The 16,849-nt window shown below is 39.7% G+C and overlaps 1 protein-coding gene across 13 annotated transcripts in view; it reads right to left on the reverse strand.

Moving 5' to 3' along the window:
- Positions 1-4,248: 4,248 nt before the first annotated feature.
- SNCAI (synuclein alpha interacting protein) overlaps positions 4,249-16,849 on the reverse strand; it is a 147,014-nt gene continuing 134,413 nt past the window's right edge. For 5 of the 13 annotated variants that reach the window (XM_011710080.3, XM_071098547.1, XM_071098549.1 and 2 more), the window contains 2 exons: positions 15,845-15,915; positions 4,375-4,989 (listed from right to left, as the gene is read on the reverse strand). In XM_011710080.3, coding sequence (XP_011708382.1) covers positions 4,905-4,989; positions 15,845-15,915 — 156 coding nt within the window. In that variant the 3' untranslated portion in view covers positions 4,375-4,904. Of the gene's footprint in view, positions 4,990-15,844; positions 15,916-16,849 lie in introns of all 13 variants that reach the window. The other 8 variants (XM_011710085.3, XM_071098550.1, XM_011710086.3 and 5 more) reach the window with 3 other exon arrangements.

Here is a 16,849-nt window from a genome sequence, read left to right on the forward strand (position 1 = left end):
TCATAAAATATCATATATCTTGGTGGTTTATCAAGAGGAGCCCCTCCAGTAGCAGCTAGGAAATGGTATTGAGAGGTGGGGTTTGGTCTTTGCTTTGAGTGTGCTTTGTCTTGGTTATGCTACTGCATAATGAGTAGTTTCCTGGTGATTTGACTTCTATAAACATTGATTTTAGGAAATTTAGAGAAATATTTCATAACAAGTGAAAACCTAGCTACATTATGATTAAACATAAAAGTGTACTGACCCTATCCTGGATTGAAAAATTATTGTTGTGTCTTCTACCTCTCCCCTCCAGAAAAGAAGCTTCACTTTCTATAATTATAGGATTTACAAAATTTCCAACATGTGAATTACAACATGGAACATGATTTTCAAATTGCATACACATTACACACACTCCTTTAAAACACAAAATAGGTTCTTCTCCACATTCTAACCCAGGTTTAGGGATATACTACTCTTTCTTTCTCTTTGAGGACAGGGTATTTTTTGCCCATTCTTCTCAAATATTTTCTCAATAGACAGTTTACAGCATCACAAAATTAAAAGTGGAAGCCATGGTGAATGCCAGAAGATTCTGCATTTGAGCATGCTCCCAGCCGATGCCAGTGCTGATGGGTTCTGATCACATTTTAAGTTAGCAAGGTGCTGGTTATAAAACTTAGGTGCACAAAGAAGTGTTAAGTATTTGAGGTAATGGATATACTAAGTACCATGACCTGATCGTTGTAAATGATATGGTTCCAAACATTACTATGTACCCCATGAATACGTACAATTATTGTTAAGTTAAATCTGGTTGCATATGGAAATCCTAGTATTTTTTCTTCTCCTTCTTCCTTCTTTCCTCCTCCTCCTCCTCCTCCTCCTCCTTCCTTCTTCTTTTTCATCTTATTCTTTACAAATATTGATGCCTGGGTTCCACCACAGAGAGGGGATTTATTTGTTGGGGGTTTAGCTTGGGTATCCAGTATTTAAAAGCTCCCCTAGGTGGTATAATGTACAGCAAAATTTGGGAATCACTGCTATAAACTGGTTGGAATAGTTTTTTTCCACAAGTCTCTCCAAATGCACAATTTGGTAGACTTATCTATCTTTGTTCCTCCTATGGCTGATACTAACTTCCAGGTCTTTTTTGTTCAAATGGAATGCCTAGCACAGGGCCTCATTCTTTGGCATGGGTTGAATCACAGTGTGTTGAATATATTAGCATATGGGATGCTTGTCACACTCACATGCTCTGGCAAGAAGGGAGAAGTGACTTGCTTTTCACTGTAAACCTGGTCCAGTACACGTCTACTTACTGCAATTTCTTTGCCAGGTTTCTTCCAAGGAAGATCCCATATATATAGGGTTTAATGATTTTGTAAACAGAAGGCAGAGAAGAGAGAGAGAAAAAAGGAGGGGAGATGACAGCAAAGAGGGAGGGAGAGGAGAGAGTAAGGGAGAGAAGGAAGGAGGAAGAGAGAAAATGAGGACAAGGAGAGAATAGAAGACTGGGGAGGATATGGAAAGAAAGATGGCTGTAAGTTGTTAGTAGATACTAAACACCATCTGTGAGAGGTGATACTAAGATTCTGTTGAGATTAACAAATTTATGGTCTCATTAGGAGACAGGAATCAAGTGCTTGAAAAGTTATATAAAACTATGCAGTAGTCAAAGAATAAAGGGAAATAATACTGAGACAACATAACATAGTAATGACAGACCTATCAGCCAGTGAGAGTTATGGGCTGTAGACAGTGTGAACTCCATTTTTTACAAGGGGCAATGTACCAACTCTGTTGCAATAATTCCTTAGGCTTACTTAGCTCTATTAACTTAATTCAACATTAAGGATATAGGTGGCTGCTGAAGAAAAAACATTTAATCTAGTTTGTATCAAGGAGTCTTTTAGGGAGTTATTTAAATATTGATAATTATTTCCTCTAGCTTGTACCATAATTTTGCTTATCATTATTCATTTTGAGAAAAATAATTAATTCTCAATGTCTTACTTGACGGTATCTTTTAAAAGCCTCATCCGCACTTCCAACTCTGTGATGCACATCTAGAACTTTCTTATTTGGTTTGAAGTCTTGATACTGTTTTACAAGAATAAATAGTGGGAATTCAATCCATTGAAAGTGGTGACAGTTTGGTATCTTGTTATGTTTTCTAAGAAACATTCCTAATTTGCTGTGTTGAACTTTGGTAATATAAGTCCCTTTAGTGACATAAAAGAACCCAGTCTTTAAAAGATACTGACAGATGTGATTGTTTTTTACAATGGAGCTGAGTTTCCTACTCTACTGCATGTAATTAGGCATGCAGATAGAGCTTTACTCATTTTACTAGCCCAATGGGCGGCAGTTGGGACAGGGGCCTCAAAGCTCTGCTCACTAAAAGGAAACACATTCTTGCTTTCTTTAACATGTTAATGCGTCTCAATTTCTAGAAAAAGATAAATGAGTTTTCTGTGTTTTCATTTAAAAAATGGTGGACAAAACTAAGTTTGTGGTAAGGAAAACATCATTTGTACTAATTTCAAGCAACCATAGGTATCGATTTCATAAGGAACTTAGTAAAGGTAGGTACATGTATAATTTAAGGGCCATTATTTTTAGTATCCTAGCAACATCATTAAACAGAATGCATTATCAGCCCAGATTTCTTGGGCTGATCTGAATCTGCTCAACTTCCCTATTTTACCTTTTTTATTCTTTGCTCTTCTGTACTCAGACTGCAGAAGCTAAAATGCTAGTGTCACTGAACAACTGAATTGCCAGTGTTTTTTCTAAGTCAAAGTAACATCTCTTTCTTTCAAACTCTTGAAATTTTCTTTGCTATGTTCAATCAGGAACTCTTTGTGGCTTATGAAATCTCTGCCTAGCCCCCTTCATCTTTCACATTTAAAAACACAGTTTAAGAAGAAAACTGGGATGTCTGGGAGACAGAGAGCACTTACCGGGTCCTCTTTCTTCGAGGCTTCATTTTGGCCAAATCCCAAAGGTTGGCTGTGTGACCTCACCATCACCTCCTCTGCACTAAGCAGAAAGAAAACACAGGAGTCTACATTTCACATGTGCTTGCCATAAATTCTCTGTTAGAATCTCAAGCAATAGGACAAAGTAGTGAAATATGAGGAAAAAATCAAAGTGGGTGGATAAGGCCAAGGGGCATAAATCAGAGTGAGGGCATCTCGTTTGAGGAAAAGACCAGGTGATAAATGAAGGTTTACACATGGCACCAGGCTCTAACAGTAGCAACTCACAGGACCCAGACAAGGACACAGCACATGGAATGAAATTCATAGACACGTTGCTCTGTAAGTTTGAAAGGAAACTTCTTCTCCTCGATGTGCACGTAGGCCCGTCTTGCCCTTTCCAGATTTCTTGGGCAGGGCAATGCCCCTTGTCTGAGATCAAAGGGCTGTTAGAAGAAGAGCTGACACCAGAACTCATGCTTCCTGTGCGAGTCCAGCACTTAGTGCACTAGGGAGACAGCACAGTGTAGGATCATCAGTGTAGTGGGGATAATAGGCAAATACGTATCAAAGCCTAGTTATGCGATTTACTACTAGTGTTACCTGTTACCTGGGAACCAGGTCTTAAGACATTTCAAACTTTTGTTTTCTCGTCTATAAAATGAAAGTAGTAATATCACCACATAATACTGTCTGGTACATAAAAGGCACTCAGATATTATTAGCTCCTTTTCTACCTAATTGCATCTCATCAAGCCCAAGTTTGTCAGATGACCTACATATGCAAGATTATCTCTTAATTCAGTGAGTTTATCTGCTCTCTGCACCAGGATACAGGAATGGTTCACATTTGACTGATTTGGCTGCAGTGACATTGCTAGTAACTATAGTAGCATACAGTGTTCCCTCCTACTGGTAAGAATGTATTCTACTTTTAAACTAAAACTTGACAGGCCTCTTATAGGCCATGCCAATACTTTGAAAATAAAACTCTTGAAGTTTCAACAGAAATATATTTTTACATGATAGAAGGAAGCCTTCTGGAACTTACTGCTTACATGGAGGGAGAGAGCTGCATCAAGAATGGGGCTGTTATGAACTTGGGCTCCACACTGTCTCCTAAAGGGATTAGACAGGTCTCATAATGTGTCAGAGGCAGAAAAAAGTGGCCCAAGAAGGGGCTAAATCCTTAGTTCTCCTTAATATTTTCCCATGTCAACACTGAGATTTGAGAAGGCAGAAGGAACTGACTTACTTTATATACTTGTCTGATCTTTTAGTACTTAATGAAATATAGAACGTTTTATTTGACCCCTATGGGAAAACCGCTAAACTGAGCAGTTTGTTCCTGAAATCAAATACCAGCAGTCAAAATACTTGCAAAGTCCCTTAGAAATCAGAACATCACAGATTTGTTAGAAAGTAGGTGCCCCAAGCTTATAGGTGGCTGTTAACATTGTTTTATTTCCTTTATACAAAAGTAGAAATGACAGAAAGAACACTCTTGACATAAAACAATATCACTGACCTGATCTCATGAAGGAGCTGAGCCAAATCTGCCCACATTACGGGGAAAGGGAGGTTCAATCAACATTAGCAAATACTCATGCAATTGATGAAATATAAAATGGCATCAGTGGTTTGGTCAACGTCCTGTGGGTAGGGTGAATCAATCTACTCTTTAAAAACATACATTTTCCCAATCATGCTTTTAAACAGCATCTTTTTTTTTTTTTAAAAAAAACACAAGTTATATATACAGATATCACCCCAAAAGGAATCTTTTACAGTCTACTACTATAAATTTAAGGCATCCTGATATTCTGTTCTTCTGCTGGTGAGGCATTGTTTTCATGGTTCTCTTTCCATAGAGGATATCCAGAAATTTCCACTAGTGTCCAAAGGGCATCAGTGAGAGAAAATTTAAAAAGTGATTTACAAGAAGAGTTCTTTTGACTCTGGCTCAGCAATGTGCTTTATGCTGTAGGATTTCTTCATTTTTCTATTGATGTCATTATGCCTAAGCAGAAGAGAAACCACAGGCCAAAATTAGATAAAACTATGGTCAAGTTACAAGACAACACCACTAAACAGCTCACCAAAAATGGAAATTATCCTCATACAAACCACACTGAAGAACACTTCATTCCAATACGCAAATTATTCTCTTTTCATATAAACCACTCTTTAAACAATGAAAGCAATAGTCATGTAATAACACACACTTACTAAACACTTTCTAACTCAGCTATGGAAATAATTTCTCAACCATACTGATTGAAATACAGGCATTTTTACAGTCATGGGAATTTTATCAGAGTTAAACAAGATAGGAAGTATAGTACTGTTGGTTGAGTATAAACAAAATATTTTTATTTTATTTAGATAGATTCACTGGTGACACTTTTATTCTCCAATAAGCTTGAGCCTTAAAAGTTTAAAGAAGAATGCTTTTTCTTTGGGGTGTGATTACTGAGTCATAGCATGTTGAAAGATCATAAGTAGATAAATCTATGGGAAAAAGAAAGCTAAAGAACAATATGCTCCTTTTCCCTCAATACTGGATACCTAGTAAGTCTGTGGAAAAAGAGTACAAACTTGAGCCAGGGAACAGCTTTGCTTTTCAAATAAATTTTCCCCTAGGCAGGTGCAATCATTTTCATGAGGTATTAGTCCCATTCTGGGTGTAAAATCTTCAGAGAGGAGCTATCTTCTGAGGGTGGAAAAGGCCACATATTACTAAATTACTTCTTGTTGCTACACCAGACAAAAACACTTTCTGGTAATGATACTAGCTATTATGAGACCACATTTGGATGCAGGAGAACCCCAGGCGTGGCTCCAGAGTCTCAAAATTGTGCTTACTCACAAAGACCATGAAGCCTATTTTCAGTGTGCTGGAATATATTTGATCATCATCATCATCATCATCTGAAAGTTATAATTCTTATTTTTATTTTCCCTCTAACTGGAACTTTAGAGAGCTGTCCATGGGCAAGAAAGGGAAAGAGAAGAAGGTGAAAGAAAAATCTAATTGGCTAAAAGATGTGCTAGAGATTCCAATTAAACATGATGGATTGAATACGCACATTTGTCCTCCATATCCTGCAAAATAACACTGAAATAAAAGAAATTAAAAAGACACAAATTTAGATGAATAAGGGAAATGGGAGGAGAGGATACAACAGACAAAATGTCAATAGTATTTCAGAAACAGAAAGGTGGATGAACATTTAGAATTGGTTTAGCAGAGCAGAAAAAGCAAAAACCCAAGCTTACAGTCAGGGAATCCAACTAACTGATCTGCACTGCTGCCAGATGCAGGAATTAGAAGCACCGTGTACTTCTGAAGATGATAGCAACTATGTTAAAGAATGAAGAAGCTCTCTGTACACTAACACATAAAGTCCTCCAACATGTAAGGTGAAAAAAAGCAAGAAACAAAACTGTGTGTAGAGTATGATGCCTTTATTGTAAAAAGGAAGATAAAGATGTGCATTTGTATTTGACTGCAAACATTTAAATAAGATTTGCTCATAAAACTCTACAAAAGCCAGGCGTGGTGGCTCACACCTGTAATCCCAACACTTTGGGAGGCCAAGGCAGGTGGAACAGTTGAGGTCAGTAGTTTGAGATCAGCTTGGCCAACATGGCGACACTCCGTCTCTACCAAAAATGCAAAAATTAGCCAGGTGTGGTGGCTGTAGTCCCAGTTATGGAGGCTGAGGCATGAGAATCACTTGAACCCAGGAGGCAGAGGTTGCAGTGAGCCAAGACCATACCACTGCACTCTAGCCTGGGTGACAGAGCAAGACTCTGTCTCAAAAAGAAAATAAAAAGAAAAAAAAGAAAAAAGCTATAATGAAGGAAAAAAGAGAAAACCAGTAAAGTGATATTGGAAATTAATATTATTATAGCAGAAATAAAAAATTCAATAGCAAAATTGAAAGGCAAAATTCAGTAAATATATTAGAGATTCAAACTAAAAAAATCAAAGTATGGATAAATAGAGAAGAATCATTAGAAAATCTGAGGATCAGTCCAGTATGTCTAACGTTAGAATAAGATGATTTCCAAAAGAGGGAACAGAGAAATTGGAGAAGAGAAAATTTTCAGAGAAATTGTACAAAACATTTCCCAGAATTGAAGTACTGAGATTGAAAAAGCTTGCTGAGTGCCCACAGTCCAGGAATGAAAACAGACCCACATCATGGCAAAGCATCAAAAAATCAAAATTTTGGAGATAAAGAAGAAATCATAAAATCTTCCAAGCCATCAGCAGAGAATGGGGCTTCTCAACAGACACATTAGAAGCAAAAGAAAATGAAATGATGTGTTCAAGATTCTGAAAGAAAATAATTTACCACCTAGAATCCTATACTGAGTCAAACAGTCAATCCGGTAAATTGAAGGTATTTCCAGACTGTCAAGGTCTCAAAAAACTTAGCACCTATTTACCTTCCTTGGGTGGGAAGATATATGATTGAAGCATGAGAATCAACCAAAAAGAAAAGACAGGTTCGGGAAACAGAGTCTAAACAGGAGAGAAGCAAAAGGAATTCCCAGGATGATGTGCATGACAGACTCTGGGATGATAGCTGTGTGGCAGTGCCAGGAGGCAGCAGTGAAGATGGGGGCAGGAGGGGGGGTGTCCATGAACAGAGAGAAACTGACAAACACCTGAACTGTCTGAGGGTGCTAAAAGATGGTTTGGTTTTCAGCAGAGTGTTTAGAAATGCATTGTAAATTAAGAAACCAAAATTATTTCCATGGGAAACATAAAATTGAATGAGAAAGAAAATATAACACAGGACAACACAATGAATGAATCCTTGTGATTAATATTTAAATAACCACAATGATAATTAACACTGAATACTGATTTAGCTCTTTAGAGTGATACAACTATACTCATGGGGGTGGGAGGAAGAGGAAGTAGGAATGTGTACATGTGTGTAGTTGTGTGTGTGACAGAGAGAAAAGAGAGGGAAAAAGAGAGACAGAGAAAGAGAGAGCAGGTGCAGTGTTGCATTGTTGGATGCTAAAATGGAGCTAGACACATTTGGTTCATTGTTAAAAACACGGATTTAGGAGCCAGACTAACTGAGTTCAAATCCTGGCTCCACAATCTATTGCCATCATTACTATGTAACCTTGGGCAAGATATGTAATCATTCTATGTCTCAGTTTCCAATATGCAAAATTAGGATAATAATAGTATCTGCTTGGTTGGGTGGGGTGGCACATGCTAGTAGTTCTAGCTGCTCAGGAAGCTCAAGTGGGAGGATCTCTTGAGCCCAGAAGTTAGAGGATGCTGTAAGCCAAGATCACACCACTGTACTGCACACCACTGTACTGCAGACTGAGCAAGATCCTGTTTCTTAAAAAAAAAAAAAAAAAAGAAAAAAGTATCTGTCACATAGTGTCATTGAGAAGACTAAAATAGTAAATATGTGTAAAGTACCTGAAATATTCTCTGGGATACTGTACGTGCTTTATAAGTGTTTATAAGTGCTATCATTTTGATTTTCTATAGTAGAATGCCAATAGATAACAGGGATACTATTTGAAACTGAAAATATGTATGAGCTTGTTACTTCCAAATAGAGAATACTAGAGAAAACACCTGAAGGAAAAGCGAGTGGTCGATTCAAAAGAGTGAGGCTAGGGAAGGGGGTGGGTTTGGCACAGGGCACATCCAGTCTTTATTATAATGCTAATACTACTCTTGTAAGTATCTATATCACTTTAACAATAAATTTAAAACAAAAAATTTAAAAGAAGGTTTCGGTCATAGGCTAAGGATAATATAGTTTAGACTTTGACGGGCATTTCCGCTTTAATATAAGAGGTGCTGTGGTCAAAAACACTAAAATGAGCACTCTTTCTGCAGGACAAAAACCCGTATGATTAGAGCTAAGTCTGTATCAAGTAAAATATTAACTTGAGGCATTTATCTGAAAAATACCAGGATAATTCAATCCTCTCTGAACCCTTCAATTACCTAATCCCAAACTAGCAGTATGCAAAGAACAAAAGTGCTTGGGTAATTCTGGCATGAATTATTCAGATAATTTGCTGCTCCTCTATTTCATTTTTGGATTTGAAATCACATTCTGAGTGACCAAAATTGGAAAGAAAAAACCCTTAAATTTAAATAACAGTTTTTCAAGTGTTCTAACTTGCTGACTCATCTAGGCATGGATTGCATATTTCCACAGTCCATGGTGACTAGACAGCAACTTACAGCATCCATGTAGAATGGTCCATGGCATGCACGACATTTCTGCTGAAAACCAAAACAGGGAAACCTTGCTATTTTCTGTGATCTCCCTCAGAGTTTTGACTGAGAGCACATCTATAAGTGTCATCTACTAAGAAATGGGATTCTGGTTCAAGGTATGAACACTTGTATTTGAAGTGCCCAAATGGAAACTCACTGTGGGTAGGTGGACTTGTGACCAGAAGGCCAATATTGATAAAGAACACTCCATTTTCCCCTGCTGTGGGAAGACAGGCTCAGTCTTTTTTTAATTTATATTCTTCTTTCTTCTTCCTCTTTTCCTCTCTCTAGCTCTGCCTCTCTCCAAATATCTATGAAGTCTCTATCATGCACCAGGCACCAAGCAAGATGCTGGGAGTACACGTGGAGTCCAAAGGTGCTAATGGGGGTCGCTATTTTCATGAAGCTCTTAGGCCTTTCACAGAGTTTGCCATGTTTTACTTGAATCCTATTTTAATTCTCTCTTGATTAGGATCTCCCTGAGTGAAGGAACCATGCCTTATCCTGGCAGAGCAAAATGTGTGACTTAGAGCTGAAAATGGTTGCAAAGAGTGGCCTGGCCATCCAGGGATGTGGCATTAGGAAGATTGTCCATCCACGCTGTCATCAGCGTAGCAACGAAGAGCACCAGTGGCTGGCTGGGGGAGGGATACTTCGTGAAGGCACTGGAAAGTGGCTGTGTAAAGTCTCTATTTGGTGTTTTTAAACTCAACCAATCTATTGCTTCTTTGAAACTCCATCCAGCCTTAAGAGATATAGGCAGGCTCTGTTCTTTTAATGCACAAAGATGCCCCTAGTGGTGGCAGACATGTGGTGCAAATATGACATTAATAGAACATGTATCTGCTTTGAGGTCACACAATTCAAAACTGGATCTTTGGGGAATAAGGAAAGGAGGGTGGGGGTGGAAAGTGAGTTGTCCTTAGGTTTTCTGACTATCCTTAAATCAGGAGTGGCTTGTTGAAAGCAAGTGGTCTGGTGGGAAGATTTTGGTATCCAAGGCAGTTCTCTTCCTGTTATCTTCCTACTGTTGGTTCATGGGTGTTCACAAGCTCCACACATTCATTTCCTGCCTCCCTGGGGCAGTGATTTAAGAGAGTACGAGGGTCTTCCCTGCCTTTTTTATGTCTCAACTTATCGTACTTTGATACTAACTAAACTGTTTCACTGTCTTCTTTTGGTGCAATCTGCTTTCTCCTTTTCCCAGTGTAAGGAGCTTATGAAAAGACACCCCATTTGTGCATCCATCTTGGGAACTCTGCCAGCCTCTATAAAGACTTTGCTAAATTGTGCTTAGACACTGGGAAGATATGATCATTCTGGCTTCTCATAACATCGACATTTTTTCTTTATACACAAGACTCTGCCTTATTGGCAACAAATTCCTGAAATTCTACTGTGCAATGGTCAATGGAAACCCCAAACCCTGGCACATTTGAAAGAAGGAACTGTCACTTAATTCATGTGATGAAATAGTTTAAGTTTAGAGCCTCTCACTTCTTCTTCTCCAAGTCATAGTATATAATGAGGGTTTTCATTCTGAAAATACTTTGAAACTATAGGCGAGGCTGAGGTGGGTGTGGGCAGGACACAGAACACAGAACACCTAAGGAAGCATGAGGAGGCAGGAAAGAGAGCGAGAGTGAGAGACAGAGAAAGGGTTGGCAGGGTTGGGTATGGGGACAGAGACAGAACACTTGGGGAAGCATTGGTGGGGAGGAAGCATGGAGTGCCTGGGGGTACATTGTGGGAGAGCACAGAGTACCTGGGGATGCATGGGAGCTGGGAGGGTCAGTGTTGCTCTAGGGGTTTCTGGAGCAGAGGCAATCACCCAACTTTAGGTACCTGGTTGTTGTCTTTCCACTTTTGCTAATTGGGCATGGAGCCTGGTGCCAGTAGGTTAGAAAGGCAAACAGAAAATTATACTTCCATTCAGGGCTTAGAACTTGAAACTACAGGCTGGGTGTGGTGGCTCATGCCTATAATCCCAACACTTTGGGAGGCTGAGGCAGGTGGATCATCTGAGGTCAGGAGTTCAAGACCAGCCTGGCCAACAAGGTGAAACCCTGTCTCTACTAAAAATACAAAAAGTAGCTGGGTGGTAGTGGCATACGCCTGTAATCCTAGCTACTCGGGAGGCTGAGGCAGGAAAATCGCTTGAGCCTGGGTGGCGGAGGTTGCAGTGAGCCAAGATCGCACCACTGCACTCCAGCCTGGGTGACAGAGTAAAACTCTGTCTCAAAAACAACACAAAACCAAAACAAAAAATCCATGAAACTACAGTTTTTGAGCGAAAACTCAAATGTCTATAGTGTTAAGCACCAACTACTTTACTAAATACTTTTTCATTAACAGCACTTTAACAAACTTTTCTGAACTGTTGCATTGGTAAGATTTGTCTGTCTCTGAAAGGATGCACTCAACATATATTAGACAGTGTGGTAACACACCTACATGATTGAGTAGGTTTATCATTATCCTTTCAAGAATCAAGCATATGAGTTAAAAATCATGTTAACATTTTAACGTCAAAAAATGAAAACAAGATTAAAATATGGTTATTTGATAATATATAGAGGAATGATGGCAAGGACCCATTTGTTCAGCAGCACCAGGGTCTTGTTGCACTGGCTGCATTTTCCCATCATGATTCTGGAAATGCTTTTTAGTGGGGCTGAGGATATGCTCTGGTTGGGAGCAGGTTTCAGCCAGGGCCTCACCTTTACTTCCCAATGTCTTCCACATCTTTGTTCCTTTTTCTGTTTAGTATGATGTCCTGGCACTAAGGACAGAAATGTGTGTGTGTGTGTGTGTGTTAGGGGTGGGAGAATGATACCCTAATGGGCACAGCAGATGACCATTACCATAGCAGATGTCATCTCACTGCTGGCGAAACAAACCAGTCTCTTTGAAGTGGCTGCTGAACAACCTTAAGATCTATGCAAAATACTTGATACCAGCTCTTGGCTCCCAATATAAAATTCCCAGTGTGGCTAATACTTTGTCAGTAAAACCCACACTAATGGTATTTATTGCTTTATGATTTTTAAGGAGTCTATGCTAACGCTGGTGCTAGGATTAGGGGTTTCCTGATGTTAACCCCTCAGGCAACTGTGCCACTGTGGTCAAAGTGGGTGTTACTGGTGGTGGCCAGGGGTTACGCCCTTTGCCTATCAGTAACTGGAATCAATGCTCACTTAGTGCCCTAAAGATCTCAGATGGACTTAAACTCTGGGAAATGAATGTTTCACTGGCATTTTAAGACAAGTAATTGCAAACATTTCCTTGGAGTTATAATAACTTAAAAACAACTTGTCCTTTGTAAGATAAATCTGCTTGTTATAAACCAAGTTATCCTCTGCAGTTGAATCACACTGGGAAAGCTGCTCAAAGGATTAGAGTTGAATCTAATTTTAAAGGGCATTGAAAAGAAATTTAGATTCTTTGCTATCAAGCTGTGACCAATTTAGAAAAATAAATAGCAAACAGAGTCCTCACAGAGCAGACATTCTTTAAAATGTTATATTTATAGTCCCTATTTTTCTGTTATCAGAAAAAAATAATTTCTTTTAACTAAAATGGAATTCCAATGTATTCCTGGAACCAGGATCCATCGCCTCACTCTTTTCCCCAGGATATGCTGATAGGGCTATGTAGAGGCAATAACATTTCGCCCCAACTCCAACCCAATGACTGCCACTGGTTTCCAAAGTCATATCACCCTGGGCATCCCTGCTACCTGAGAGGAGCCATTTGGTGGTCAAGCAAATTTTAGGGCCAAGATATGGAGTCATTGCTGAGACACGAACACTTTAGTTCCTTTCCTTCTTGCAGTAGGGTCCCACAGACAAAATTATGCAAGCTTAGGTATTTTTCAGGCCCACATTCCCACTCCAGTCTGAATTTATCAGAGGAATCTTTATTTCAGCCAGAGAGATCCATTTTTGCTTTATCTCAGGAGTGAACCGGCCTAGTTCCCTCTGTCTGTGTGTGATTATGAGTGAGTGAAACATCTCCTTTCTAGCATGAAAGAACTAAGGTTTCCACTTTTTTTTTTTTTTTTTTTTTTTTTGAGACGGTGTCTTGCTCAGTCGCCCAGGCTGGAGTGCAGTGGCACGATCTCTGCTCACTGCAAGCTCTGCCTCCCAGGTTCATGTCATTCTCCTGCCTCAGCTTCCCGAGTAGCTGGGACTACAGGTGCCTACCACCACACCTGGCTAATTTTTGTAATTTTAGTAAAGACGGGGTTTCACCTTGTTAGCCAGGATCGTCTTGATCTCCTGACCTCGTGATCCACCCACCTCGGCCTCCCAAAATGCTGGGATTACAGGCATGAGCCACCGCGCCCGGCCAAGGTTTCCACTTTCTATGGAAACACATGGCAAATGACAACCATGATAAAGTATAGGTTAATTTACAGGGTAATGAGGGGAAGGGGTCAAGATGTTTATTTAAATACATTGAATATTTTTATTTTGGGGTTTCTAAGTATTTATTGTTGAAATTAAACTCTGTTAATAAGTAAAGCCAATGAATCTAATAGGTTCTAAACTGAGCCTTTAGAAGGACTTTTCCTTAAGCTTAGAAAGGGAAAGTGTTAACCTAGCGTCAGATAACTGAGTAGCCCCATAACCTCATTTTGTGCTCTGACTTTTGTAATCCTATTATAGCAGATGTCTCAGCTTTGTTCCCTTGCTTATAAAAAGACAGAATGAAATGCTTCTGGCAGGAGAATCTACTGTGATACTAATTGTCTTTTATACTAATTGTCTTTATCACTAATTGTGATACTAATTGCTCCTACTCCCTGTGGCTGTAGGCGCCTGGAAGAAATAAGAGGTATTCTTCCCCTTCCCAAGGAGTTTGCCAACTCTTTGTGCTTTCTTGCCTCAGAGGGTTGCTGGTAGCTTCTGTTTAAGGACAAAAGCAGAATTTTCCAGGCACCAGAAAACACATTCCTCCCAAGATGGGGACAGAGAGGGCATAGGGGTGAGGAACCCAGGTTAGGAGAAATGAAATAGAAGTGGGCTAATACCAAGGTCTAGGAGGGCAATGAGCATTTTTTTTTTTTTCTATTCCTTTCCCACCCCAGGCATTTGGCTCTCAGCACTGGCCAAGATTCCCTGCCTCGGTGAGACCGGAAGCAGTTCAGACACCTGGACTCTGGCAACATGTGAGCCTGACCCAAGCAGACCACTGGTGACCAGTAAATATTGAAGCTCCAAGGTTCTTCCTTTAACATACTGAATTAATGAGCCCCCTAGGGGCATCCCCTAAAATGACTGATATTTAATTTCCCTCTAGCCTGAATAAAGACTTAGAGCAGATTAAATTTGATTTAGAGAAAGAAAAAAGCAGAGTGACTTCCTTACAACTTAGTATTCTCAACTAAAATTCATACCCACAGCACACAAATACACACACACCACCACCCACCCATCCATCTAGCCACATACATGCTTTGGAGGATTTTGGAAGAGTGCTGAATGGCATACCATAATTTTTCAATTTGTTTAAATATTTTAAAAGTGATAGTCTTTTATGACTGGGTGCGGTGGCTCATGCCTGTAATCCCAGCACTTTGGAAGGCTGAGGCTGGTGGATCATTTGAGGTCAGGAGTTTGAGACCAGCCTGAGCAACATGGCAAAAACCATTCTGCTAAAACAAAAATTAGCCAGATGTGGTGGCACAGGCCTGTGATCCCAGCTACTCGGGAGGCTGAGGCAGGAGAATGGCATGAACCCGGGAGGCGGAGGTTGCAGTGGGCGAAGATAGTGCCATCGCACTCCAGCCGGGGTGACAGAGCGAGACTCTGTCTCAAAATAAAAAGTGATAGTCTTTTAAAATGGGTTTACGGATGTAACTCTTCTGAAATAAACCAGTTAAGGCATACTGGTTTCATCCCACAGGGAGATGACAGCTACGCTGCAGAAGGACTTTGCCCAAGGAGGTGGCCCAGCCATTGGGGACTCAATTCTCTCCTTTCTGTGTTATGTAGTCCACGCATTTTGAATTGTAAACATCTTATTTGAGAAGGGCCCTTGTTTTATTAATGGGCACTCATAAACCTGGCTCATAGACTGAAATTGTGTTCATAACGCTAATGTTGAGAAATTTCAGAATGGCAAGGCCTTGCTTCTCCTGAGATCAGCAAAATGGTGATGAAAGGAGCTTTTGGTTTATAATCAACACTGAAATAAAATTCAAGCTCTGTTTCAAAGTTCCGATTCTGATTGGAGGCTGACTCACTCCACCATGACAGGAAATTTAATTTCAATACTTTCTTAATACTTGACTCCATTAAAACAAAGATTGAAAGCCAAAGTCAACTAGGAAATACAGCAAAAGTTTGTGAACTGAGAAGAATCTTCTGGCTGACACTGGAATAAAGCCCTCCAAGGGGGACTAGCGACCTAAGACCTAGTTACCATTACATCAGTGCCTGCTTCTACTTGGGGGAATAGTTGTAGTTTTCTTCTTCCTTGGTGTTATCCTCTGATGAAAGGTGCTCCAAGACCATGATTTAAAAGCTCATGCAATTCAAAGCAAAGCATGTCAAGGCCGCACAACACATCTCCTAGCACCACGTACCGTGCGTAGTTATGCAGATGCTCTTCAATCAGCGTGTTAGAGGAAAGATTGATGCAGCTGCTGTACATTTCCTAGAGAGGTGCAATTAAAAATCATCTGAAAACATGCAACAAGCTCAGCACATGCACAAGCCCAGTAAACACGAAGCATGCAGGAAGACAGATTAGAGGACAGTGGCTTAGTATGCACTTTAAGGAGCATGGGCAACTGAGATGATTCTTCTTTTACTACTGAGTAGCAGAACCCAGTAAGTTACCTGGTAAAGTTTTATTTGAGTGACTTAAATTTTGACACATTTGACTCAAAAGGTCTGGTGTTTTGGGCACAAGTATGCCTTTTCTAGCTGAAACAAACACATGATGTAGTCTTCTATAATAAGGACAATTTACAGACAAAATTGATTTATAATTTAAAATTTGGTGTTCAATTAATTAGAGAAATACTCACTAAAACTTGATTTGGGTACTGCAAAAAGAATATGGACAGTTCTTAAACCTCATTGTAATGGGATTCTAACGTTTATAGCTAATGATAAATCACAAAGATTCTGCAGCTCCACTGGGTGGTTTATCTGGATCACGTGGAGAATGATCTAGGTCATTCCATTCCACAGAGAGTTTTGCATTTTGGCTGCTATACCATTTTTTAATGGCATGGCAAGTGCAAAGCTTGCAGGAAACATTGCCTAAAAAGATGTTCATATCTCTTATCCACTGGATATAAATCACAGATTATAGTGCATGGGTTTCCAATGAAGGCAATTATAAAATGTAGTTCATGGCATACTCTGCCATCCCCTGTGGACTGGCAAGCACTTCAGGTTCCTATAGGCTCCAATCAACACTTAGGAGTCTGTGTTGTAAAATACCTATGTGGAGGTCCCTGTGGTGTATTCATTTCAAAGGTCATCCCAAAGTTGTACAGTTAAGTCTTTAGAAACAGAGCATCTATTTATGTACTTTTTAATTGAGCCTGAGAATAAACTATCACATCACATGAAGAGAA

The sequence above is a fragment of the Macaca nemestrina genome, chromosome 6 (genome assembly GCF_043159975.1).
Source record: "Macaca nemestrina isolate mMacNem1 chromosome 6, mMacNem.hap1, whole genome shotgun sequence".
NCBI lineage: Eukaryota > Metazoa > Chordata > Mammalia > Primates > Cercopithecidae > Macaca > Macaca nemestrina.